This window comes from Acipenser ruthenus, chromosome 5, assembly GCF_902713425.1.
Source record: "Acipenser ruthenus chromosome 5, fAciRut3.2 maternal haplotype, whole genome shotgun sequence".
Classification (NCBI taxonomy): domain Eukaryota; kingdom Metazoa; phylum Chordata; class Actinopteri; order Acipenseriformes; family Acipenseridae; genus Acipenser; species Acipenser ruthenus.
Genome location: NC_081193.1, coordinates 80,619,055 through 80,646,305, shown reverse-complemented (window position 1 = coordinate 80,646,305; position 27,251 = coordinate 80,619,055). Strand labels below are relative to the sequence as shown.

The window sequence follows — 27,251 nt, the reverse complement described above, 5'->3', positions numbered from 1 at the left end:
TATTATTATTTGTTTATTTAGTAGACGCCTTCATCCAAGGCAACTTACAGAGACTAGGGTGTGTGAACTATGCATCAGCTGCAGAGTCACTTACAATTACATCTCACCCGAAAGACGGAGCACATGGAGGTTAAGTGACTTGCTCAGGGTCACACAATGAGTCAGTGGTTGCGGTGGGATTTGAACCGGGGACTTCCTGGTTACAAGCCCTTTTCTTTAACCACTGGACCACACTGCAGAGCCAGCACTCCTAAAAGTAACCAGTAGCCCTGTGACCTGTTTAAAGGTGTATAAAACCACTAGCATATCAATTCAAAAGATACAAGTTAAATAATTACAGAATTTTACTGTAATTTTTTTTTTTTAACGAGACAACTCTCCTAAGAGATTTACAACTGCTTCTCCTAGAGTTGAAATGAGTACGATCTCCTCCAGTATGCCTCCCGGTATTTGTGCTTGTTCAGTAGCTGTTTTTTTCAGTTTCTCATCACTAAGAAAATGGATTCTGTACTATACACCATGAAATGCACAGCATTAGTTTTGATCTCTGTCTAAGTATGTTTACCACCCTTAAAAAAAAAAACATTTGTCATTAGAAGCATATCTTTTTTTTTAAATCATTTTTATTCAAATACAATCTTTAAATCATCATAATAGAAAACTTTTTTTGTAGCACGCTTCAAGTGAGAAAATTTCAAATGCTGCATTTTCCGTAGTATAATGCAATCGGTCATTAAAATAGTGACATACAGTTTAAAACCAGCAAAATAAAAATTTAATAATGTGATTTCCATAATTAATAATACTTGAATTGGCATTGTTCCATTTTATACTACAATCATATTCCTTATATATGTAGTATAGTCTTCCACAGTTTGCCTTCTCTACATTATTTTGATGACCAGTTTTGCTGTATTGACACCAAGTGTACTGAACAGACATGCTCTTCTTACTCCTTATAGCATTGGGAGGTTAGAAATGACATGAAGCACGGGAAGAAAAACATTTAAAATGAGGAATTTTAGGTTTCACTCTTTGCTGTTTAATTATGTTTATCGTTGTGTGTTGTCAAGACCCTACCGATGCATTGATAGAGGCTGCTTGTCACATGTTTCCTTTTATTTATTCATTCATTCATTCATTCATTCATTCATTTGCTATGTTTTGCTAAAGGGGCATACAGTGTAAGACTTGGACGAGACACAGTGCTATAGCAGCTCCACTCCCGGGCTTGACATATCCGATTCAGATGGGTGGAAACGCCAAAAGCGTGTAAACCAGCACTTCCTTATCTACAGCTTTAGAGCAATCTTAGATTATACACTGTAAAGCAATTTTAAATCAAAGTTGCTGGGTTTCTCCAAAGGAATGATTTATTTTTAAATGGTGTGTGTGTGTGTTATTTTTTTAATGAAACAATGTTCTTAGAAATGTAAAGAGGAAATAAGTGGTATTAGAAGTCATATGTGTGGCATTCGGTCAGTGTCACATCTGCATGCTTTCATATCCACCCACAGTTCCTGGTACTTCTTTGTCGCAAGCTTCAAGTGAGAAAATTTAAAATGCTGCATTTTCTGTAGTATAATGCAATCTGTCACTAATTATGTGGCTTCAAATCTACAGTGAGAAACAGACTTTCATATGCCTTGTGAGCCTTGGAAACCAAAGTAGAGGGGATGATTTTGCGTAGAAACGTCAAGCTTGGTACAGAAAAAGACCAGAGGACATGGTTGGAATGTAAAGTGAATACAGGATAGGACACTTCTTTATACACAGAGAGTGGTGAGGGCATGAAATGGGTTACCAAACCATGATGTTGAAGATGAATCACTGGGACCCTTGAAGACCCGACCAAAGGTTTGGGATCAGTCCCCTTCTAGGAAGTGTGAAAGCATTGAAGGGTCTAAGGGCTTCCTGTTGTTTTCATTGATTTTCTTAGAAGATGCTCTAATTCTGTGGCATACTTATGGAGAGAAAATTGACAATTTTAATAGATATAACCAAAAAGATATAACCACAATTATTTAACATAGTGTTTTAAAAAGTGGGATATAAAATATCGAGGACGCAGTTTTGATGAATGCTAAAAATGGAAGGCACGGTACAAACTCAAAAGCGTCTGCATTGCATCCGTCCATATCCACCATACTGCGGATCCATGGAAAGTGAGAGACAGAAAGGGTTAACAAATCAAGAGATTCCGACTTCCCCGTAAATATGGAATACTTCTTACTGCATATGCGTTTTCTGTGATTTTGTCGATTTATTTTCATAATAATAACAAGCATTTCTGTTATAGTAAATATACTTCACAATTACTAAAATGTATTTATTATTAAGGTTTTTAATAGTGTTAATGCGCATATTATTTTAACGTCCTATTTTTCTGAAAGTCTGCACATATTGTAAACCCAACACGAATTGGACATGTGCGTATAATAAAATTAATCAGTTTGGAATTATTTCACACAGGTGTGAAGTATGAGCTTTTTATCATTATTATATCAACACAAAAAATAAATACTTAGCTTTTGTTTAATTGAAAGCTATCATTTGTAGAGCAGCACTACATTTATCAAGCTGGGTCATCATACAGAGAGCCTTGTTTATACTAATATATACTACTAGTCTGCAGGTGCTGAGCTGGGACTTATCAAAAGCTGTATTGCAGAGATACCTGTAAACATGCAAGATAAACACCAGGTTATTTTGGCAGTTTTTTTGTTGTGGTAATGCAGTTATATTTTAATGTCCGATGTATCGGAATGTCTGCGCATATTTAACCCGACACAAAGTGCGTGTGTGTCTTATTGCTACAAGCAGGCTAGTAGTCGTATTCATTTTCATATCATACTTTAATAATATTATGTAAAACCTCTCAAATTCAATATACAACATATCTATGCATCTGTGGTAAATGTGTTTGATGTTTTTATGCTTGTACACATCATTTACAATGTATCTGCAAATTGGCATATATAATTTTGAAGGGTATAAAACAGACTCTGTACTGTAAATCTATAAAGTACATGTGCGTTTATATTGGAACTACAAAGAGGTGTGTAATTCAATATGTTAATTCTGTAGGGTGAGGCAAAACAAAGCCAACGTGTACTTTCTATTATATAGTAGCTCCAGGGGGTTTTGAAAAGTGGCATTTGCAGATCTAAGTATATATCTTGATAATGTAGGTGTGGAAGCAATAATTGTTTGATGTACTACATTCATTTGAATTTCAGATGCACTTTAACCATTGTTTGCTTATCAAAAATAGCCTGCGTCTTAAGAACATAAGAAAGTTTACAAACGAGAGGAGGCCATTCGGCCCATCTTGCTCGTTTGGTTGTTAGTAGCTTATTGATCCCAAAATCTCATCAGGCAGCTTCTTGAAGGATCCCAGGGTGTCAGCTTCAACAACATTACTGGGAGTTGGTTCCAGACCCTCACATTTTTGTTTTCTTAAATTTGAGTACAGTATAGTGATGTGTGTATTAAAATCGCCAACAAAAGACATTGTTGCCCGAATACACAAGCAGCAACATGACTTACTGCCGAGAAAAGACGAACCAAAATGTTACTGCCCGATCTCAAATCATCCATGACATACAGGCAGCCATTTTCAAAGAAGTGTCATTAGCTTCAAAGAGAAGCTTTTACAATTTCAGCGTTTCTAACAAACAGTACCAGCTTGGACAGATCGGAAATGCTGATCAGACCCCCATATTTGACATGCCAAGCAATACCACAGTTCACAAAAACAGGTGTGAGTAATCTTGAGTGGAAATGAGAACCAGCACATAACTGTAATGCTCTGTGTGATAGCAGACAACCACAAACTGCCTCCATATGCGTAATTGAGGTTTTATCTTTGTAAATGCACTTTTATTTGATGTTTTATTTTTTCCGCATATTGAGGGTGGGAAATTTGGACTGCGTCTTAAATTCAAAAGAATATGGTATTTTAAAATCTGCTTTGGGAGTTTTTGAACGCTTTAAGTTACCCAGTCAAATTGAGAAATTTGAAGTTGCCTGTCAGTTTTATCTTTCATGTACATTTCTTTTTTGTCTATGTACACTGCTGTGCAAAAGTCTTAGACATGTTGCATTTTTGTACTCTGATGCATTATGAGCATCAACAATTTACTCAAAGCCTCCACTAGTGTTTTCTACTATTATAACAACCTTGACTTGCATAAATAAGGAAAGACATTGAGTGAAATAGCTCGCATCAGTCGAATTTCAAGGTGTGGTATCCGAAGCACAATCAAGTACAGAGAAACATCATCTGTAATTGACAAACCCAGGACTGGAAGACTCAAAAAGATGTCTAACAAGGATGAGCAATACTTGAAGATAATATCCTTAAGGTATAGAAAGAAGACAAATGTTGAATTGACAACAGAACTGGCAGAAGGCACAGGTGTCGTTGTCCATCAAATCAACAGTACGAAGGTCACTATTGAAATCAGGACTTAAAGGATGTGTTGCAGTAAGAATACCTCTGTTAAGAAAGGGGATCAAGACAAAGGCTAAAATATGCACAAGAACACAGAAATTGGACTATGGAACAATGGTCAAAGGTGCTTTGTTCTGTTGTCAATTCAACGCTTGTCTTCTTTCACTCACTGAGCTATTTCACTCAAAGTTATTTCTTCTTTATGCAAGTCAAGGTTGTTATAATCACACAGAGCAACATTTCTAGTGAATACAAAGGAACAGTTTTATTAGAAATAAAACTAAGTAAAGGAAAAATTAAAAGTGCAACAACTAAACTAAAGTAATACAGAAACGAAGAATTAACTAAACTAAACAGTACAGAAAAGAAAGTTTAAACAACACCCCACTCCCACTGGTTGATTAGTGATCCAACGCAATCTATGAGAGATTCCCTTAAAGGTTACAACTGCATTCCTGACAGCTATTTAAGTCTTAACAGGGGTATTGTTAGTGACACAAATATTTACTTTCATTAATATTTGATAATCAAAGCATCGTTAAATCAGACTCATATATATATGTTTTGGTTCAGAAGGTAATTCTCACTCTTGTGAAACAAAGACGCTCTGCATCCAGACAACCTATCGAGAATGATCTATTATCAAGACAGCTAAATTTGGATTCTAGCTTAAACACAGAATGATAATTTCCTTGTAAAACCCACATCAATTTGTATAAATCACACACAGACAAGTTTGTGGGGAATAATAGCCATTTTCTATACTTTTGAGGCATAAGCAATTAGGAAATAACACTTAATACCCAGGAACAAAAACTGTGTTACATAGTGTTATCGTTGTACTTGTAAACAAAAAGCCCTATTGTTTAAAAAACAGACAAAATGATAAGTTTAGCGAGATAAAACTAAAAGTAAAAATGTATTTATTTACTGGTAAAGTTTGTAAGGGAGGTTTGTGCATGTGGGCAGCCATCTTGGGTAGGGCACAGCCGGGAGTCCCAGGTATTAAAGGGCCGGGCAAGCACACCTTCAGGTAGAGGGGGAGGTTTTAACCTTGGAAAATAAAAAAGGGATTTTTTTTTTTTTTTTTTAAACTTTGCTATTGGAATAAACAGCTTTTGGGTATGTTTGTTTGTAAAATGTATTATTATTATTATTTATTTCTTAGCAGACGCCCTTATCCAGGGTGACTTACAGTTGTTACAAGATATCACATTATTTTTACATACAATTACCCATTTATACAGTTGGGTTTTTATTGGAGCAATCTAGGTAAAGTACCTTGCTCAAGGGTACAGCAGCAGCGTCCCCCACCTGGGATTGAACCCACGACCCTCCGCTCAAGAGTAAACACTACTCCACACTGCTTTGTATTATACAAAAAAGTAAAATGAAAACGATCTGTTGTTTATTCTAAAAGATTACATTTATTAGTTTAGATAAATGTAATATTTTAGTTCAAAGGGGGGAGGAGCCTAGCTGCCTAATTTGAGAGAGAGAGACTCTTAGTAGCTCTGAGCTTAGAGTGTTCAGTTATTGCACCACTAGTCAGTAGAGCATTACAGGCATCCTGTTCATGTTTTTAATTTATTTTGCTGTATATAGATTTGTTTTGGTTTCTCCATTTTGGTGCCTTATTTAATAAACCCTAACTAATGTATGTCATACATTTTAGTTTTCATTTTTGAAGTTAAGAAGATAATTGCATATATTGTCTGTGTGTGTGCTTTTTTCAGGTCAAATTTTGTAGTATATCTAAGCACTGGGTTGCAGTATTTCAAGTGAGCCCTCATCTTTGAATGAGAGCCAACCAGAGTGAGGTGGTGAATATATGGTGCTTCCTTATTGATCAGCTAATAAATCAACAAGCCTGCTATTCACTTGTTGTGCTTGCTTATATTGTCATTCTTTTATATTTTTTAATGCCTTAGTGCCATACTGTAAAGGGAATCATAGTATTAAGACAATTAGACAAGTTGCTCTGAAGCTAACAAAATAACACTTCCATTATTTGTGATGTAGACCGTATCTGGTGAGTGCAATTACATTCTGCCATATACTTTTGACATCAATACCAGTTAGTTATAAATAAAAATAATATATTAGTTGGCTTATGTATTAAACTGGAGCATCCAAACTATATTCAGTTCGAATCCCATCCTGCTGCAGTGCACCCACCAATTAGGAAAATAAATAAACTTGAATAACTTGTTCAGTGCAACAGAAAAAACAGGCAAACATGTAGAACACAGAAAAGAAAAGTCACTAACCACCCAGAAAAACAGACAAACCGAGTCACAGTTTAATTATGTAGCGGTTCTTTACGTTTGTGATTTTATTTTATTTATTTATTTATTTTTTTTAAAGAATTTGCAAACTTGTGGATTGCACAGTCACTGAGCCTTAGTGTGCAATTATTTTCAGAAGGAGCTCATTTGGCTAGCTGCTTGCTTCCATATAAAGTGCTGATTGCACCCAGCAAGAAAGCCTCATGCTTCAGGCAGCGGTCTAACGTGGGTGGTTTCTGGATTCTGAGATGTAGGCTTGCAGTAAATCCAATGGAAAAAGGTTGTGTTCCTTAATTATCATGTAGATGTAAGTTTTTTAGACGCACAGTCTTAACAATGCTTCCGTTCAGGACACACTTGGAATTCATTATCTTAACTGATGTCCCCCCCCCCCCCCCCATAAAGAACATTTTATAAATTGACTTGCATCGAGGAAAAAGGTATCATCATTTCTCATATATGTATTTGGCACTGATCTTCCTCATCTTACCTGTAATACGCTTTCTATTTCATAGGCTGACCTTTTTTATATTTATGACTTGCGTTCGACGTCCTCTTCAAATATTGAAGTTGCTACTTTTTGCCATTCATTATGACTCAAATGTGAACATGTGTTGGAAAGGATGTGAAAAAATATACTGCAGTTAATTAGATTTCTATTAACAAAAAGAACACACAATCAGCCACACTCTTTAATGTCATTGCCAAGCAAAGGCTGCCAACTTCTTCTAAAATTACTTTTGGCCTTTTGCACTGAAAGATGATACTGACTGGAATTGTTGTGCCTCAGTGGTTTGATCCAATAAAAATGTCATCCTTGCTTATTACAGATCTCTAGTAGAGATCATGTAAAACAAATTTGAGCAGGTGGAAAGGTGGGCTTTTTGTTTTCCTCAATTTATTTTTTATTATTAATGGGTTTTTTTATTGATATATGGAGTTGGTCGTCTGTACTTCCATCACTTTGAACATACATATATCTTGAGAACCTCTTATCAGATTGTGTTGAAACTTATTAAATTCTTTATTTTTTATTTTATTTAAGGATGTTATCAGATTTTATCAGATTATGGGTGTAAATGAAGTGTGTGTCATTCTTTGTCTTGCATTTTTACACACTGTATCCAGAGAACTGATTGTTCATTGCGTCGAAACTTGCTAGTGAATCATAATCTGAAGGTATATGGAGGCATCTTTCTGTATGTCAATAATCATGTCTTTGTCCATATTATTCAACGATCGGTCAAGTTCAGTCTTAAAGCATCCAAGTGCCTCAACTACATGTGTATGACAGAGCTAATTTTGTTCAATGGCAAATATGAACATAACATTGCTGCAATAGCTAGTTCTTTAGCTAGCAAGCACCCTTACCAGAGGCACAATTCCAAGACCAGTGGAAACCAGATCAGTGGAATGATTCCTTCAGATCGGAAGCGTAGCAGATCACAAACCGCAGTTGTGAGCTCAAGACCGTCAACAAGAAAAATAGCACAGGTGGCTGGTACTAGCCAGTCGTCTGCATGAAGGATTCATTGTAGTAAGTTTCATCCATACAATAGTTTTGACCTGAACCACTAGATCATATGCTATTGGGCTAAAACCCCTCCCTCCCATGTCACTATGGAACATAGACAATTAATTTGCTCTCCGTATCATGGTGTGGTTTGGCATCGACAACAGCACAGCTATTGGGCGATTTTATTTTTTGATGTTACAGTTAATGTAGTGTCCTGCATGTCTGTCCTGCTAAACATCTATTCACCATACCCTGATGACCTTCCTCTGCTGCAACCCTTGCTACATTAATGAGTTTAGGCAATCCATTTCCAAAGAGTTTGCTCAGGTTGGTGCTGCATCGACATTGCAGAGTGTCAAGATGCACTGGTATCAACACATTGAAAAATACTTGCCACAAAAAGGAGGTCATTTTTAATAGTTATTGTGATTTAAATGTTTTACCAGCATTTGTTTTTTTTTTGCATTATTTTCTACTTAAATGTTGACGTTGTTGAACAACCCTCTGGAGGCCAAGCAGTGCGTCACAGAGTGTCTCTGTCACAGACATTTTTCCTTTGCCGATCATCCTCTATGTACCCTCCAAATTATGTTTTGTGAGGTCATTTAGTTGGACAGGTACAGGATTTGATGAGATTATAATATGCTGTAATAGTGCTGTGTTATACTATTGTTCAGCTAATTAAAAGAATATTTGAACAATCAATGTTAACCCAGACCTTGTCTGAATTATGAACAGGATTCAGAACTGCCAACTTGACACTGTTAACAACACAATAAAAAAATTAATAAAAACAACGGTCATAGAATTATTGGCCTTTTAACTTTGTGGGCGGCATTTAATTGTTTTTACAGTGAAAGGGGTAATAATCCACAAAAGAAGTTTCAAGTGGGGCATTTATCAAAGATAATCGATGCATTGACATTTTATTTTTCAAAATAGGGACTGAAACTAAAGCATGGTGGCAGGTTAAATGGACTTCACACAAATAACACCTGGACAACTTCTACAGAAGAATGATTACATAGTTATATTGTGAGAATGAATTCTTGTAACTATATTTATCTATATATATACAGTGCCTTGCAAAAGTATTCAGACCCCTGACCAATTCTCTCATATTACTGAATTACAAATGGTACATTGAAATTTTGTTCTGTTTGATATTTTATTTAAAAACACTGAAACTCAAAAGCAATTATTGTAAGGTGACATTGGTTTTATGTTGGGAAATATTTTTAAGAAAAATAAAAAACTGAAATATATATATATAGTGATGATGTAACCCCGCTATAACAAAACAAACAAACAAAACAAAAGCTTAACTCTGGCAAGGAGCACTAACTTAACTTTTGTCGAGTGGCCCTGTCTAACCACGGGATAGCTGGCCGTTTACCCGTAACAAAAATAAATGTTAAACTTAAGTTCTTCAATAATGCATTTGCTCTCTAGCTTCTCTCTCCAAATCTTTCTATCTCTCCAACTCTCTTTCTCTATATATACTGTGTGTGTGTGTGTGTGTATATATATATATATATATATATATATATATATATATATATATGCATGCACGTGCGCACACACCTCTCAGAGACGGAGTGAACCTGTCCCTTTTTAAAAGGCTCTTAATTACTTGATTTAAGCCCACCTGCCAACAATAAATCAATTAAATGGGCCAGCAAGCCAAACCCTGTGGTCTTCTGGGCAATGTAGTTTCTTCCCGACTCCCTTATATATACTTACTTTTTAATCCTCAGTTATTTCCCCTTTTAAATGGCTTCTGTGCGCATCACATACTCCACAAATGCTTTCACTAGGGACATCTGGAGAAAGTGGTTGGCCTGGAGCAGCTGCACATCTGTCTGCCTGCTAATGCAGTTGTATAATTATGGACTGTAATTGAGGGATATACTGTAGTGGGGAAACTGAGTATTGGTCACGTGATAATGTTTCAGCCAATTAAATTCCCTGTTGTTACTCAGGTGTGTAATAATATAACATCTCCATTTTTCAAATCAGCCCCTACAACTGCTAATATCTCATAAACTATTTCATTATTAATCTATTAAACTTTATACACATTGTATATTATTATAATTATTAGTTTATTTACAGACGCCTTTATCCAAGGCAACTTACAGAGACTTGGATGTGTGAACTATGCATCAGCTGCAGAGTCACTTGCAACAATGTCTCACCCGAAAGACAGAGCACAAGGAGGTTAAGTGACTTGCTCAGGGTCACACAGTGAGCCAGAAGTGAGCTGGGATTTGAACCGGGGACCTTCTGGTTACAAGCCCTTTTCTTTAACCACTGGACCACAGAGCCTCCTTATTTCAGTTAGCAACTTAATAATTTCAGTTTTAGGTGGCAACATCTAATTGGCACTCCCCAATTTTGATCTGTGACCCAAGATATTCTGTGATTTTCTGTGCCAAAATTGATTGCGAGCACAAAAAATATATATATGTTAAAGCTTTCACCGCCATGGTCTCAATAGTGTATTGAGGTCAGTTTCTGCTATATATAGCTTTATTCGTGTTCATTTTAATAAAGTAATTCCTAGTCTCTTATTTTACTGTTTACACTTTGCAATCTTGTATCCGTCCAGCAAATTACTTTGCTAGGTGTAATGTATTTATCTCACTGCTGTTCCTTCTGCGGGTCTGAGTCAATGCTGTATCTGTGATGGATTAAGGCAAAATGAAATGCAGCCATAGCTAATTATTATTATTATTATTATTTATTTCTTAGCAGACGCCCTTATCCAGGGCAACTTACAGTCATAAACAAATACATTTCAAGAATCACAGTGCAAGTAATAATACAATTAAGAGCAAGATAAATACAATGATGAATACAATGACTTTGGTTCAAGTAAGTACAAGTGTGACAAAATACAATTCAATAATACAGCAGATAACAGTGTCAGTGATAGTTAGTTACATCAGGATATAATTAAATACAAAATACTACAGATTAAACACTTGGCAGATTATAGTACTCTGAAGTACAGGATTAAATGCAGTAAAATAGGGGGCAGATAAGAGCAAGTAAAGCGCATTTAAGGAAGGGTGATGTGTCCCAGGGGAAAAACAGAGGAGTTCTACAGGTGCTTTCTGAAGAGGTGAGTCTTGAGGAGGTGTCGGAATGTTTCATCCTTCTTAAACTTCACTCTCTATTAAACTGTGAATTTGCTAAACTAGGGTGTGATATTTATCCATGGGGGTCATCTCCATAATGGGTTGGGACTTTGACCTGTACCCATAATGTGTCCTGCGTTGTGCTCTGCTGTGTGAGTGAGTGTGAATGTGTTTCCCCCCTATCCTTGAGCTCCCTGCCTGCCTGTCAGTTTCTCTGTGTATGTGTGTGTGTGAATGCGAGGGGATAATGATGGGCCAATGTGTGATGAGTGGGTGGAGTCAGCATCCATCAAAAAGAGTGCTGCATGCCAATTGAGAGGAGAGTGCTGAATGACAGATCAAGAGAGAAAGTAATTTAAGAAAAACGCATGAAACCCATTAAGAAAAAGAGCTACATTCGCTGCACCCTGTTGCCCGTCTCTTCATTAAACACCAGAACCCCCGGCACATAGCTGGCCGCTGCAATATGTTGAAAATATACCATGTCCTTCACCACCAGACAACCGTCTGGCTGTAAGATGCAGGTACCAATATCCAGGCTTATGAGCAAAGTTTAGTTAATGAGCAAACTATCTCCAACAGTGTGTGTGGTATGTGACTATAAATGGAAACAAACAAATTAAAAAAACATAATGAAAATAACCAAAACAGTACTCCACTATGGGTAAATCATACTACAGCAGATTTGGAATATTATAAATGATGTAGCCACTGTTACTTGTAAAATCTTTTTTTTTTTTTTTGCAGTCGGTTGCAAAGACTGGGAGACTTTTGGTCAGCCATGAAGCTCCAGTAACAGGCAGATTTGCAGCTGAGATAAGTTCTACAGTCCAGGTAAACTGACATTAATCTTATTTAAAATGTTTTTTTTTTCTTTTCTTCATTTTTGTCCTTTTTAACTGCTCTTTTAGAGAGAAAAAAAGGTTTTATTTATGTTGCTATTTTGCAGTGCAGTATCAGTTATTACTGCCAATGGAAAGGCAAGGTGGGATGTTCAAGTTTTCTCCATATAACATTGCTCTTTCTTGTTCTGTGTCCACTGCCGCACACAATCTGTGAATTGCTTATTTGTTTCACTGCAGGGAATAACATACGCACCTAGGGAATTTATTGGGTGCATTTTCTCTGAGCAAATACATTCTGTTGTGACATAGAAGATACTTTGCTTTAATTAACAAAAAACATGCATTTCTAGCTGTTTTTCATGTTACCCCTAATAATGAGTTTCAACAGTGTTGACTGCCAAGACTGGCATCACATTCATGGACAAATGAATTAAGATATAATACCTGTTCCTCTTGTGCAGATTATCTCACAAAGGCAGCCTATTGATCATAAGTCCTTCCGGATCAATAAGCGTTTTTTTGTTTTTTTTTTACATTGAGGCAATATTTAAATTGGATAGAGATTTATTTATTTATTTTAAACCGTTTATAGTTTCTTGCAAGTAACTTCAAAATTATTCTCTAGCCTTTGTGGTAAGTGTGCCAAGAATTGTCAGCTCTTCCTGTCTACATTATTGTTTCCATGTGGATTGTAATTACAAATTTTATTGGCGTGCATGGCAAGTTTCCATGCTGTGATCCAGTACGTGCTGTGGATCCCTCAACTTTTTCACCTTGGCTAAAGAACAAAAAAAGGAGATCATCAGATCTGTAGATTGCATCTTCCCTGTAGGACTCGCACTGCAACAATAATACAGAGGAATTCATTCTCTATGTGTATAGCTCTGGATGCATTCCAGATTTCATTAAATGTTATGGTTGTGGTGTTTGGATAAAGAACGCTTTCTCAAGTATTATAAATCCTGATACTCTATTCTTTTAGTGGCATCAAACAGATGCAGCTTAATGTATTTTTATTTTAAAATGAAATATTTTGCTTTAGTCCCAAGATGCAATAAAGTAGCTTGGGAAAACACATTTGCCATTCAGTAACCGCTCAGAACAATAATGGAGAGATTTTCCTCTCGATATTTATACTTTTTAAAAATCTACAGAATCGATAACCGAAAAGATAACAGAAAGATACTAATAATTAGGTAAAATATAGTGCCTTTCTTGCCTCAAGCTTTTCACTCTATGTTCTTCTATATGTGATTCAGTAATGTTGGCAGGTTTGGGCAGTCATTTAGTTTAGAGCAAGAATCAGTCATCTGGAGAGAGAAGTGTCAGTCTTTGCTTATGTATGGTTCCAGTTACAAAAAACACGTAGGTAACCTAAATGTATACCTTTTGTAAGGGAAATTAATATATAAGATGAAAAGCAATATCTTTGCCCTGACATGACAAACAGTCTTCCTGTGCTCACAGCCAATGAGAAAAACCATGAACTGTAAAAATAACTGTATATGCAGAAACTAATTATAAAAAAATAAAAGCTTGGTAGTGCGAGTTTAATATTGTGCTACAAATTCCTCAAAAGTCATATACATGTGTAAGGCATGAAAGAAGACTTGACCTGAAACTGGATCCAAAACTTTTGACCTACCTAGGGTCATGGAACCGGAATAATACATTTTTCTTAAAGCTAATTTTTGTAGCTAATAGCTTTTGAGTGTAGTTATACCTGCTACAGTACCTACAACATGATGACTTATTATGGTCTTTTGTGTCCTGTTGTATAGGATCCAGGCTTGTGTGGTATGCAGATAACATGTCTATTGTTGCTACCTTCCCAGTTCCATTACTGTGGCTGATACCACGACCCCCCCCCCCCCCCGGTTTCAGAAAAGAAAAAAACAGTTGTTTACCATTTAACAGGAAGCCAGGAAACACCTAATTAACTCAACTATTAGTGATTGTCACGTTGTGTGGCGAGTGCTTTTTCTAACAGTGCTGTTCAAGTTACTGTGTTTACCCCAGTGATTACATTTGTATTAGTTAGTCACGTTTTCAGTGTTTTGTTGGATGCACCCTATCTTAACAGTGCCAGTTGTTTAAATGATGATTAATATTATTATAGTTACTGCCTTTCCAGGGGGATGTCTTTATTATTATTATTTATTTATTATTATTTATTTCTTAGCAGACACCCTTATCCAGGGCGACTTACAGTTGTTACAAGATTTCACATTATACAGGTATCACATTATTTTTTACATACAATTACCCATTTATACAGTTGGGTTTTTACTGGAGCAATCTAGGTACAGTACCTTGCTCAAGTTATGTTACAAAACATTAAAAAATAATCGTTCTGTGTACATTCCTTTTTGGAAGATTATATGGAGTCAAATAAACTAGATAAGATTTGTTAAGCTGCAGCAAAATAAGCTTGAGGTTACAGTTCAAAATAAACTATCTTGAGCCTTATACTTGTAGTCTTGACAGGCTTCAGAGCCCCACAGTTTTACAGGAATGAATGATAACACTAAAACATTGTATGATAACTGACTATTTACTGGTTGCTGTTAAGAAATGCAAATCACTGTGTTTCTATTATAGGCTCTACCATCACAGTACTCTACAGTCTCTTGACCTTTTTATATGCAAAGTTCAAACAAATTAAATGAGTCATGGAAGCAACTGTTACCACAACCTGTAATTTTCACTGATATGAATAAGACTTGGATACTATCACATTAGTGACATTTTTGTACTGGAATAGATGTTCTTTGGCTTTTCCATGTCTTTGTTCCAAGCATGGCCTTTTAATTATTAAATGAATCAATTTAAACCTCTCACCCTGTCCTGAATGACTTCATGATTTAATTGTAATAATACTGTAGTGGCCCCTGTAGGACTTGGCTTGCCTGTTGCAGTGCTAGAACACACGTCCAGGTTTTAGTGACAGAATTTACAGGGGTTGCCATGGTAGGTGGCCACCACTAGGGTACCAGCAATGGTAGCTCTAGTGTGGGACGACATACACCCAATTGTACATGAAAATAATTAATACATAAAATGCAAAAACAAAACAGTTGAAAAAACAGCTAACACAAGGTGGCCAAACACTGGCTGAGTGCTTCTCCTACTATAAGGGAGGCCTGCTCCAGGAACCTTCTCCCTAACACAACTCTAAATACATTTTTGGTGTGATTAAAATCCCCTAAATGAATCCCTGCTAAATCCCTAGGATCCCGGTTACATACGCTGTGGTCCTCGGTTTCAATGACCCCAGTATACACACGGTGATCACGCATATTTGGTTCACTCACCCTGGATTTACACACAGTCATGCGCTTCAGGCTGTTATATGAAGAACAACAAAGGACTGGGTCTTCAGCCCCTTTTTAAAGGCCTGTGGCCAGGGTTAATTGATAATCAATTAGTCAATCAACACCTGGCCACCTGCTGCACATGGATTTCAATTAGGCAGGGAGGAAATTCAAACCTTTCAGCCCTGCCATATCTAGGGCAGACTTAATCTTTCACATGAAACACAATTTATTTACAAACCAATAAAAACATTATTTACCTTGCCATAGTGTGCTTCAGCACCCTGGGGTAAATACCATCTAGACGGAGTTCGACTGGCTTGGCCCATAATCACAACCTAGTTCTCACATACCTTTCTTGCCTCATTATACAATAATATGTTATCATTGCTATCTTGTCCCGGAGGTCTGTTGCATAGCCTCTAGAATTTGAACTTTTATCATTACTAGATCAAAAAGCTGATTTTTTTTTTCTCCACTCGAGAAGACATCTCTCAGATCTTAACCATTTTCAGCCTCTTGCAGAATGCAGTCTGTCTTCCTTTTGTCGTAGAACATCCTGTAACACTGTATCACTGTAATGGGAACATTCCTGCCCTTTTGAAGTAAGGCAGGTTTCCACTAGACCAGAGGATACCTTTCTGCAGCCGTTTTCCTAATGCTTTGTTTGAAATGCCACCTCTGTGAGATTAATTTATATCAGAAATATGGTTTATAGCAAGTCCTAGCTGAAAATATGTAGTGCTTTCACCATAGTTCAGGTGCTGCTCTTCAGTTTTAGTTGCCTGCCATAGATATATGTAGCATAGGGTCAATGACTTTATAGAAGTAAGAGCCAGCACCATCTAATGAACTTCCACTTGTTCTGGCAATACACTGCTCTAGATGGTACTGGTGCTGGTGCTCATTAATATAAAGACACTGACTGATTTAGCCTATGTTACAGAAAGTATGCTTACGAGACTTCCGCACTGAAAATCCTATTTGTGACATATCTTCACGCAACTTTCTACTATTTGTAAAGGTTGTACCACCAAGCAATCGTGTATTATCTGAGAGCTGCTGGAAGTAGCCATGGAAAGCCACTTGGTTCTTTGACCAAATATGAAAACATAAACCTACAGTAGGAGGGGTTTAGATGCCTCTTAATTCAATATTATGACACCATTTTATTCAACGTTTCAAATTATTGCCATTTGACTCATAAAATGATAGTGCTTTATAGTTTGGTTATTTTATAAGCAATGTTATACAAAGATACTGAAGCTACTGCAAATACAAATAATGCAGCCCTTTGCAATACATTAATAACAAAGATGTTCTATTATTTTTGTAAATGCAGCAAACAAGACATGCCTCCTCCTCCTAGCACACTTGTTTTTTTTTATTTTTTATGTCAAGCCTTTGTTTGTAGACTGACTACGAGACAGAGATTGCTATTTCTTAGCAGACACCCTGGATAAGGGCGTCTGCTAAAAAATAAAATAAATAATTGCTATGATTGTGGATGTGTCAAGATGCCAACTCAGTGAAAGCCTAGTTGCTTATTTTTCAATGTACCTGGAGACAACAATCCTTTGTTTTTTGTTCCACAAATGCAACTGGGAATATATCAGAAGGAAATATTTAACCTTGAAAGTAGTCATTTTGATTGGAATACGGCAAGCTGCACTCAGATGCATACAGCAAAATGAAATGACAACAACTTATTTTATATATATATTTTTTTATATTACTTTTAGAAAAAAAAAAACATTTTGGTTTTACAGGTTTGTATGTACCAGTTTACATGTGTTTACACAATAGTGTTCAATGGAACTGCATCTGTGTTTACAACACAGCTCCTGGATGCAGGCACAGTCAGCTGGCAGACGCGTACGCTCCTACAGTGCAGACGTCCTACCTGAAGTAGTGTTATATTTTCTTTTTATGTAGTATTAGAAACAATGATTTCAGTTTTATAGTTTTGTATGTACATATACCCGTTTACACCTGTACACGGGTATATATACATACCTGTTTCGTTTGAAATGTGTATTTTATTATATTTGGAAATGTGTGTTTTATTATAGTAGTCGTGCTGTATATGCGCTCATTTTCAAACTAAAACCTTTTATGTTTAATTTTCCATTTAAATACGGTGTTTCTGCGATGCAAATGTTAGATATGATGTTCATGAATAAAACTTTTCAGTTGAATCCGATAGTCTGTCTTTCATTTTCATAACAAAGCAGTTTAAAAATGTATGGGTCAAAGTGACCCACGTGGCGGTTCTAGGTCATTCGAAAATCCGGCGGTTCTAGTGTTAAATAACGTACCTGTAATTTTTATTTTCAATGTTAACATCCTGACAACTTTTTACACTTATAACTTTAAAGTCTGTTTCAAAGCTCTTTTCAAAATGTCTGCTGTAGTACACTGACAGGGTAAGTATTATTGCCCACAGCAGGTAACACATCAATAATGATCCATGATGTGCTACCGAACTGAGAAGCCAGAGCACTTCTTGTTATGTTTTGTGTCTTGCTCTTCCTACAGTGATTTAGAGCAGGGTTTCCCAATCCTGGTCCTGGGGGACCTCTGTGTCTGCTGGTTTTCATTCCAGCTGAGTTCTCATTTACTTAATTGAACCCTTAATTGAACTATTCATTAGCTTAATTAGACCTTTTTAATTGTTTTCAGCTTTTAAACAGTTGGAGATTTGAAGTTAACTATACAATTTTATGAGTAACTTGAAATCTAAAAATTTTTAGGAGCTGAGAATAATTAAAAAGGTCTAATTAAGCACATTAGTTCAATTAACCACTTCAACTCCAGATGTAAAAATGAAACCCCTCCCCAGGTACAAGATTTTGAAAATTATAATAATAATGTTTTCAAACCTGTAATTGCTATAAAATGTTAACATATGATAAATAAAACACAAATAAATGACCCAGACTTTTTTCATTAACCCTTTATGCTGCTGTGTACTACATACCCATATTCAATATAGAGATAAAAACATGTTTTTTTTTGCTAATAACCCTAATAACAAGAATAATCAGTAAACAGTAATTGTCCAATAGAAATCAAACAACATCAAAACGTGTGCCATTGAAATGTTCAATACAACAGAACCCGGGGTTGACTTTGCAACCACTGCACACTGCACTGCACACTTGTGTCCTTTCTTTTGTTTTCATTTTCGTAGCAGACATTGCACCTTTGTTGCAGTCTCTGCTTCCCTTGTGTTGGAGGGATAGTCACAAATGCGTGTACAGGGCTACTTTGCGCAGGCATTGTGATGAATCTGGCTACCACATTGCCTGTACCCAGTGCTGTGTTTTGATAGTATTTCGTCACAGCACTGCCATTTCAAACCAAACAGCTTCCCGTTTGCAGCTGCCTTACCTGTAAAAGTAGCTTCATGCTCTTTTGTTTGTACAGTTTGTACTGTTCTAAGCTACACATCCTCATCATTGCTGAGTAATAAGTCAGCATCACTGTCGCTGGTATCGAAGTCCTCCGAACCAACTTCACTCCTGTTGCTCATTATAGAAAGACCACATACGTTGCCATGTTTAGCTTTCGCTAAAAACTATGGAAACTACAACTAAACAAGTAAACTAATAATAAAACAAAAAAATAATTTAAAACACACATATATATACTTGTAAAAGTTGAATGGCTTCCCACAATGTATCTCAATCTTCTAAACGCACACAGGTAGATTGGAATCGCTACATGACACGCAATTGGATACAAATGTCACCTGACCCTCCCCATTGCACATTCCACAGTACTAGCACTGCCTTAGAGAATGAAACCTGAAATGCTAGACTGAGAAACCGATCACAGAATAGAATGGGAAACTTGACGTACGCAGGTACGGCATGGTACTGTAAGTAGGTTTTCATTTGACGTACGTGTGTACGTCATGGTGTTGAAGTGGTTAATGGTTTGATTAAGTAATTGAGAACTCAGTTGGAATGAAAAGCAGCAGTCACAGGGGTCCCCCAGGACCAGGACTGGGAAACCCTGATGCTTGAATAAAACTTTTGAGTTGTATCTGATAGTTTGTCTTTCATTTTAATATTGATGTTGTTTAAAATGTAACCGTCATAATGACTGCGGGCTGCGGTTTTAGGTATAAGTATTACCGTGGTGGCTCTAGTGTTAAAAGGACGTCTGATGCGGACGCATGCATATTCTTTCCAGTTGTTAAAAACTCAAGTCCTTTGTATTTCTTTTTTTAATAAGTATTCTGATTTGATTGCAAGTTGTGCCTTTTTGTTCAACTATTATGCACAACAGTTTTTTTAGTTATTGGTCTTCTGTTAAAAAAAAAGACTAATGTTTGTTCATTATTTTGAAAAATAAAACGTCAATGCATCGATTATCGTTGACTACTTGCCGTGGAAAAATACCTGGCGTTTTATGAGAAAGAACCTCATAATTATAAAGATACAGATTTGAACGATAATATATGGGTCAATTTTTATGGAATTTGAATAAGCCTGATATGTATGATTTAATGACATATATGTTGAAATACCATCAGGGAAGACACTTGCACATAATTTCCACATCATGTTGTCGAATATCTACCAGTCTTGATCATAGTTTTGGCAATAGCAATTTTTATAGTTTTATAGATCTGATAGTTTTCAAATCTGTCGCATCACGTCTGTGTCGCTTCAGGTGTGTATGGTCATGTCACTGCGAAAGTATCTTGTCGCCCGATGAAAAATTGCATCACGTCTGGTGTGTAGCAGATTTTAATATTGCAGCTGCTCAAATTTGGTATCAACGAAAGGTAGCGAAGCTGTAATAGTGCGTCGTTGATTTTCTGGGGGCACACAGGTTCAAACTCTTGCTTTGTCATGGTCTACTAAGCTTCTGTGATTTTACAAGACACCTGGCGTCACCTGGAATAAACCTCATGTTAAAGGTAGAAATGTAAAGAGACGGATTGTAGCTTGGATAATGAGAATCATATCTAGGATTATTAAAAATTCAATAAGATAATGACCTCCATTACCTTGCTAGTATTCTGCAAAGCAAACCCAGTGCAGACTTCACAGGCCTGTCAGTGTGAATTACATGGTGCATCTGGTTGTGCATAGCTTCCAAGATACTGGGATTTTTATATTATTATTCCCATTATTTCTAAAGCATTAACATTTAAATGAGAATCACTTTGGAGGCATACAAACTAAATTAGGTTTATTATGATTTTTAAAGCCATACCAAACATCTAATTTTAAAAGTTTGTTTTGTATTGTTCTTTTTCATTAATATTGAAATGTAGATCTTGTACATATGAAACTAACATTTGTGAAGGATGTGGCATTACCAAAAAAAACTCCCCTTTCGTGACACATATGTTTTTTTATTAAATACAATCCATGGCATCCACTAATGTTGCACACACACATACATTATGCAGCAGTGTGGAGTAGTGGTTAGGGCTCTGGACTCTTGACCGGAGGGTTGTGGGTTCAATCCCAGGTGGGGGATACTACTACTGTACCCTTGAGCAAGGTATTTTACCTAGATTGCTCCAGTAAAAACCCACCTGTATAAATGGGTAATTGTATGTAAAAATAATGTGATATCTTGTAACAATTGTAAGTCGCCCTGGATAAGGGCGTCTGCTAAGAAATAAATAATAATTATATATATATAAAGCCCTCTTATGAGGGGTCTTTTGCAAAGGCCAAATAAAAAAATGGACCCTAACTGACCACGGTGCACGGCCATGTTTTCGCTCATAAGATTTTCCGGAAGCCACGTAGCAAACAAGGTCTTCAGTTCATATAAAATGTAGGGGTCTGAGCAACACGGCTGCAGCGTATCGCCAAGTAGTTGTTTTGCACTACTGTTTGAAAAATGCGACCCCATACCAGAAAAAAGAATTATAACAAGGGGTGTAGTGGAGCCGGAGCGGGGCGCAGCTGTGCTCCGGCACTTTTTCAATCCATGTTTTTCAATTGCAAATATTCACAATTATAAATACATATATTTAAAATATTTTCGTGTTCGAATTTTGTCTAAACACTTGTAAGCGTCGCCTGCGGCTCTGTGCCAGCTGTGCGAATTTGCGACAGACAGACAGCTAGCTATACGTTTAACAAAGACAAGCTGTCGGCTAAACATCAAGTAATCTGAAAAACGATGTCACCACAATAAGCAGCACAGTTGCTGCTTTCGATTGGTCCATTATTATGCCATTAAAATATACTGCCATTCCAGTTTTTTTTTTAGCAAATCACTTTTGAAAGTGATGTTGCTGACAACCAATCAGAGAAGGAGGCGGTTCGTTCCTTGGCCGTAACTGAGGTGATGATATTAGTAACGGTATTAATAATAATAATAAAAAACAACTCGCAAATCAAAAATGTCTTGTCTCGGACGTAGTAAACGAACTCGTCAAGAGACTTTGATACAATATTTTGGCAATAGTAGTAAAAAACAGAAGATCGTTTGTTGTACGGCAGAAGCAGAACCTACAGTGGAACCAGAACCTACAGCAGTTGAAGAAAAAAACGCGGAGAAACAGCCATGGCCAAACATCTGGAGTTCTGAGGTATGGGAAGAAAAGAAACAACTTTACACTTTCCTTGACTGTGCGGATGGTAATCTGGGCTGTCGTGTTTGTAGACGTGTTTCTGCGCTGTCAGTTTTGAAAAGTCTGAGTGTTTCTCTGTCTTCTGAGTGGAAAAATTACAGTGTTGGGTACAATGGAAAAACTCGAGAGCAACAGCTACGATCTTTGCGAAAAAAGATAGCTGAACACAAGAAATCCAGCGCTCATAACAAGGCCACTGCATTGTTACAGCAGAACACAGAGGACATTATTGGGAAATGTGTTGACAGTGCAAAAAGGCGAGATCACGAAGCTACCTGTAAAATATTTTCTACTGCTTACTACCTTGAAAAACAAAATCGACCCTATTCTGATCATCAGGCCTTACTGGAACTGCAAAAAATAAATGGTGTTAATGTGGGAACTGGTCTTCATTCCAGATACAGCGCCACTCAAATTATCAACCACGTTTCTGATGAAATGGTCAAAAAAGCCTGTGAGAGAATAATACACATCGATGGAAAAATTGCTGTGTTAATTGATGAATCAACAGCTCTGAATGGTTCCCCAGCACTTATTGTGCATCTCAAATGCGAGACAGACAAGACACGTTACCCCCACTTCATGTTTTTGGAGTTAGTTGAACTTTTTGATCAGTCAGCTGAGTCCATAGTGTTAGCGCTTACTAAGTGTCTTCAGAAACACGGGTTTGACCATGCATACTTACAGAAGAATCTTGTTGCATTTGCAAGTGACGGTACTGGCATGAACCATTTTCATTCTTTCGTGGACAAGCTGTACTCAGTCTACAGTAGATCAGCACTAAATCAGCAAGAACTCCGGAATTGTGCGAAGGAACTGGATGCTGTCTTGAGGAAAATTGGTCGTGTAATGGATGTGAGATGGGTTTCCAGTTCGTTCAGGACTGTCTCCGCTGTGTGGGAAAGTTTTGAAGTTCTGTCGGCTCATTTTAAAGCTGCAGTAAGCGCTAAGCCGACTTCTGCTGAAAGAGCGACATACAGCGGTCTACTGAAAAGGCTGTGCTCGCCAGAATTTCTCATTGACCTCGGAGTTATGTACGATGCCTTATACGAACTTTCACTGCTGTCACTGATGTAAAAATAAATCATAAACAATTCCTTACCAAACTCACCAATCATATGAAAGAACGACTTTTTACAACCACTGCATCAATTGAGAAGGTATGTTCATAAACCTTGTACAGATTTTCTAATTTTAATAGCTAGCCTAATTGTTTGCAATTAACGAGCAGAGGGGGGCGTTAATTTCAGTTTCATGTGTAGTTTAAAACTGCAACTCAGAAGTATATACAAATAAATTATAAACACCTGCACTCCTGTCAGTCTCATCGCAGGTGCATAGGCTAATGTAAATATAAGAATAGAAAAACACTCCTGCACAGTATATGTATTCTGCAAAATCTCACTTTTATTATTTATTTTATTTAATCCTACTCAAAACTACAAAACGCATCTATATATATATATATATATATATATATATATATATATATATATATATATATATATATATATATATATATACAAACAGTTAAGGTTTCAAAAATACATTTTAGAAATGCTACCATTAATTTCACATAGCTTATTCTTTCAGGCTTCTTCCGAGGTGAATTGCCAAAAATATGAAAGTCTTCTTTCTGAGCTCTTGGTCCTGGATCCACACCACTGGCCTGCAGAACTACCTCAGGGTTATGGCGAAAATGAAGTTGAAAGATTGTGTCGGCGCTTTCAGCTAAATGAACGTGTTATCAAAAGTGCATTTCGAGATTTTAAGGCGAACAATGAAAGAATTCCAGATGATTTAGCTCCACTTATTAACTGCACACGTGTGATCCCGTGCAGTACTGCTGAATGTGAAAGGGGATTCAGCCAAATGAACTTAATTATAACTGATCAGCGTTCCAAAATTGTAATCAAACATGCTTCAGCCGTATTGTTTATCAAGCTTCATGGACCCCCTTTGAGACAGTGGAATCCAAGCCATTATGTGACCTCTTGGTTGCGACACAATCATCGATCCGCAGATGACAGCGACTCCCCTGACGCTCTGTGGCAGTTCCTATAGTTGACTAAAAACAACCTGCGATTGGTAAGTGCAACTTTTAATTTTCTATAGAGAGGGGACATTTTACAGAAATTTGTTAAGTAAAATATGTGTTATATTAATTATTTAAAAAAAAAAAACCCGATTAAATCGCGTTAAATGGAAAGTGGGCGTAACTGTTAATAAATACCTCGTTAACTATTCAATTGATTCTCATTGGGACCGCTCCTTTTACCACTACACCACTGATTATAACCAGTATTACTTGGGGGTGAAACACCGTTTTTCACTCTCCATCTTCATTGTTGTAGTAGCCTATTTTATTTCTCACCAATACTTTTAATGTTTAATGTTCCCAACGCATTTTTTCCTTGTACTGTCTCTGGTTAAACAGTAGCCTACTGAAATTGACAAGTGGCATTGTGAACTGAAATTGACGTGGCAACTGCTTTTTAAAGGCGAGGATAGCCCTCCTAGTTCAGAGAGCGAGAGTCTCGTTTTCTTTATTCTCGGCTGGGAACCTTCCATAGAAAATGTACACAACAGAGAGATTGGCAGCATTTTCCAGTTCAGCATCTTCTGCTATTAATTATAATTATTATACTGATTATTGGTAAACTAAAACTTAGTTCCAATCTTCACATATGCAAGCAAACATTTTTCCACCCAATTAACGGTATGCTTTTTCAAGCAGGTAGGTAATTTATTTGCAAGTTCCCTAACAATCCAATTATTATATCACCATTTTAACGTCCGTGTAACTGTTGTCAGCTACTTTTGTACATGCCCAACTACTGAAACTTACAGAAATATTACAATAGCACTTTCACCCTTTTTAGGAAATTAAATCACTGTGAGCACATTTTCAGAAACTCGCTCATATCACCAGCATGCCTATATGTAGACATTACTCTTGAAAATGTTTCTTTGTAATGGCATCTCACAAGGTTGAGATTAAATATTGGGGCTATTTACAAAGATACATATTAAACGTAGAACACAGTAAAACATCGCAATCCAAACGCCTAGCAGCGTCTTCGAAAACAGGAAGATCTAGAAGTACTAGTTCACTTTGACCCGGTTAATCCAACATTTTTCATTTGTCAAAATTGAAATATGACAGATTTGAGATATTGATGTTACTTGCAAATACATCATTGCAAAACATGTTTGTATAAGATAAACAAGGATGCACTCTTTAAACAAAAGCGGTTTAGTGTCTAAACACAAGTACCATAATAATATTAATAATTAGGGGTTAATAACAGAAAACTGGTACTGATGTTAAGCCTGACATGCAAAGTGAAATTCATGCAGTTGAATATGTTAATTTGAAAATGCACAAAATACCTCAACTTTTATGTAAGAGTTTTAAAGCTAAAACTCTGACTTGTTTCACTTAACTTTGTTAATTCATTGCCGCGTCTGTTTTAAGTTATTCTCTGCATTCCAAGATTACAGTTATTGCAGATGTGTTATTTTTAATAGGAGACTGCTTTCTTTTTTTTTTCCCTCTTCTAAAAAAAATTAATGTATTTACAGCTGACCATTTATAGCAAAAAAATAAACAGTGTAGAAAACAATTTGTTGACAGTCATTAAGTGCCACAGTAATGATGCTGCTATATTTTAGTCCCAGTGGTTTCACTCCTTAGAACTACCTGCCTATAGCATGAAATAAAACAAGCGGAAAGTTTATCAATGTTTATGAACTGTTTGTTACACATGTTAAAGAATACAAGTACCTGTAATTTTTATTTTTTAATTAAAATTTGAGTGCAGGTTTGTGTATTTGTGCAAGTTTCAGTATTTAAGTTTACGTTAGGTCCTAAAATGTGTTAATGTAAAAAAATATATATGTTTTTTTAGTAATTAAACATATATAGTAGCCTACATGTGTTAATGGTGATAGTGCTGTTTGTTCAATAACTTGTTCACAGTGTGTTCAAAAAGTTAATTCAGAGGCTCCTGGCTTTGTTAGAAAAGAGAGCACAGTGCCCGTTGTTTTAATAGCAGCAAATTAGTGAAAAGTACTGGAAATGAAAATTCAGCGTTTTGTGTGCATTTGTTTTACTAGTAGCTGTCAACACTTTTATTGTAATTCTTGACATTTATTAGCAGCACAATGACTCATTTCCACAGTGTTTATACATACATTTTCATAATAATCTCCATTCTGGCCTTAGAAGCCTAAATATTTAGCAGTCTAAAAATGTTTAATGCTTTTGCCCAGAAGATTATTTACCAGTTCCAATTTCCACAATAATATACTGCATATACTGTGTATGTGTGTGTGTATATATATATATATATATATATATATATATATATATATATATATATATATATATATATAGACCAAAGCATTTGCAGACCAAAACGAACATGCATACTACTCAGGGGATTCATATTGAAATATTATTATTTGTTTATTTAGCAGACACCTTTACCCAAGGCGACTTACAGACTAGGGTGTGTGAACTATGCACCAGGGACCTCCTGATTACAAGCCCTTTTCTATAACCACTGGACCACACAGCCTCCTACATGGGCACCACGTATATGTAGTTATTGTTGTGTGTTTTGTTTTTTTTTCAAGTGGATTAAGTGCTTTAGAAATAATGCAATATTAAAAGTATACATTATGCCCAATAGTTAAACTTTTTTTTTTTCAAGTTTGAAAATATCTTGATTTTAGAACTGAAGTGACTTCAATGATTTTTCTACTGTTCTCGTCAAAAGCAATCGTCTGCAGGTTTGTGGACCTACTGTCATTCATAGCGGGGCTGCTTAGAAGCCTGGCGACTAAAGGAACACTGCTAATCTTGGTCAAGAAAGTTGGATGCAAACCTATTTATCGCAGATGTGTTCAGCAGGGGGGTTAGCAAATGGATAGTATTAGTAATGTGAAGCAGAACTTCTGGTTTTAATTTCTGTGAAGTTTAAAGTAGAATCAATAGAAGTGGAGGCTTACTGTTAAAAAGATTTGTGTCTGGCCTTTTTTGTTTGCCACTGTTGATCCATTCCTGCAGCG

At 36.4% G+C, this 27,251-nt stretch overlaps 1 protein-coding gene across 1 annotated transcript in view; it reads left to right on the top strand.

Annotated features, from left to right (window-relative positions):
- Positions 1–27,251, top strand: part of LOC117402568 (2-oxoisovalerate dehydrogenase subunit beta, mitochondrial-like) — a 98,393-nt gene that overhangs the window by 63,561 nt on the left and 7,581 nt on the right. The window contains exon 5 of the mRNA XM_059024794.1: positions 12,151–12,237. Within this exon, the coding sequence (XP_058880777.1) occupies positions 12,151–12,237 (87 nt within the window). The remainder of the gene's footprint in view (positions 1–12,150; positions 12,238–27,251) is intronic.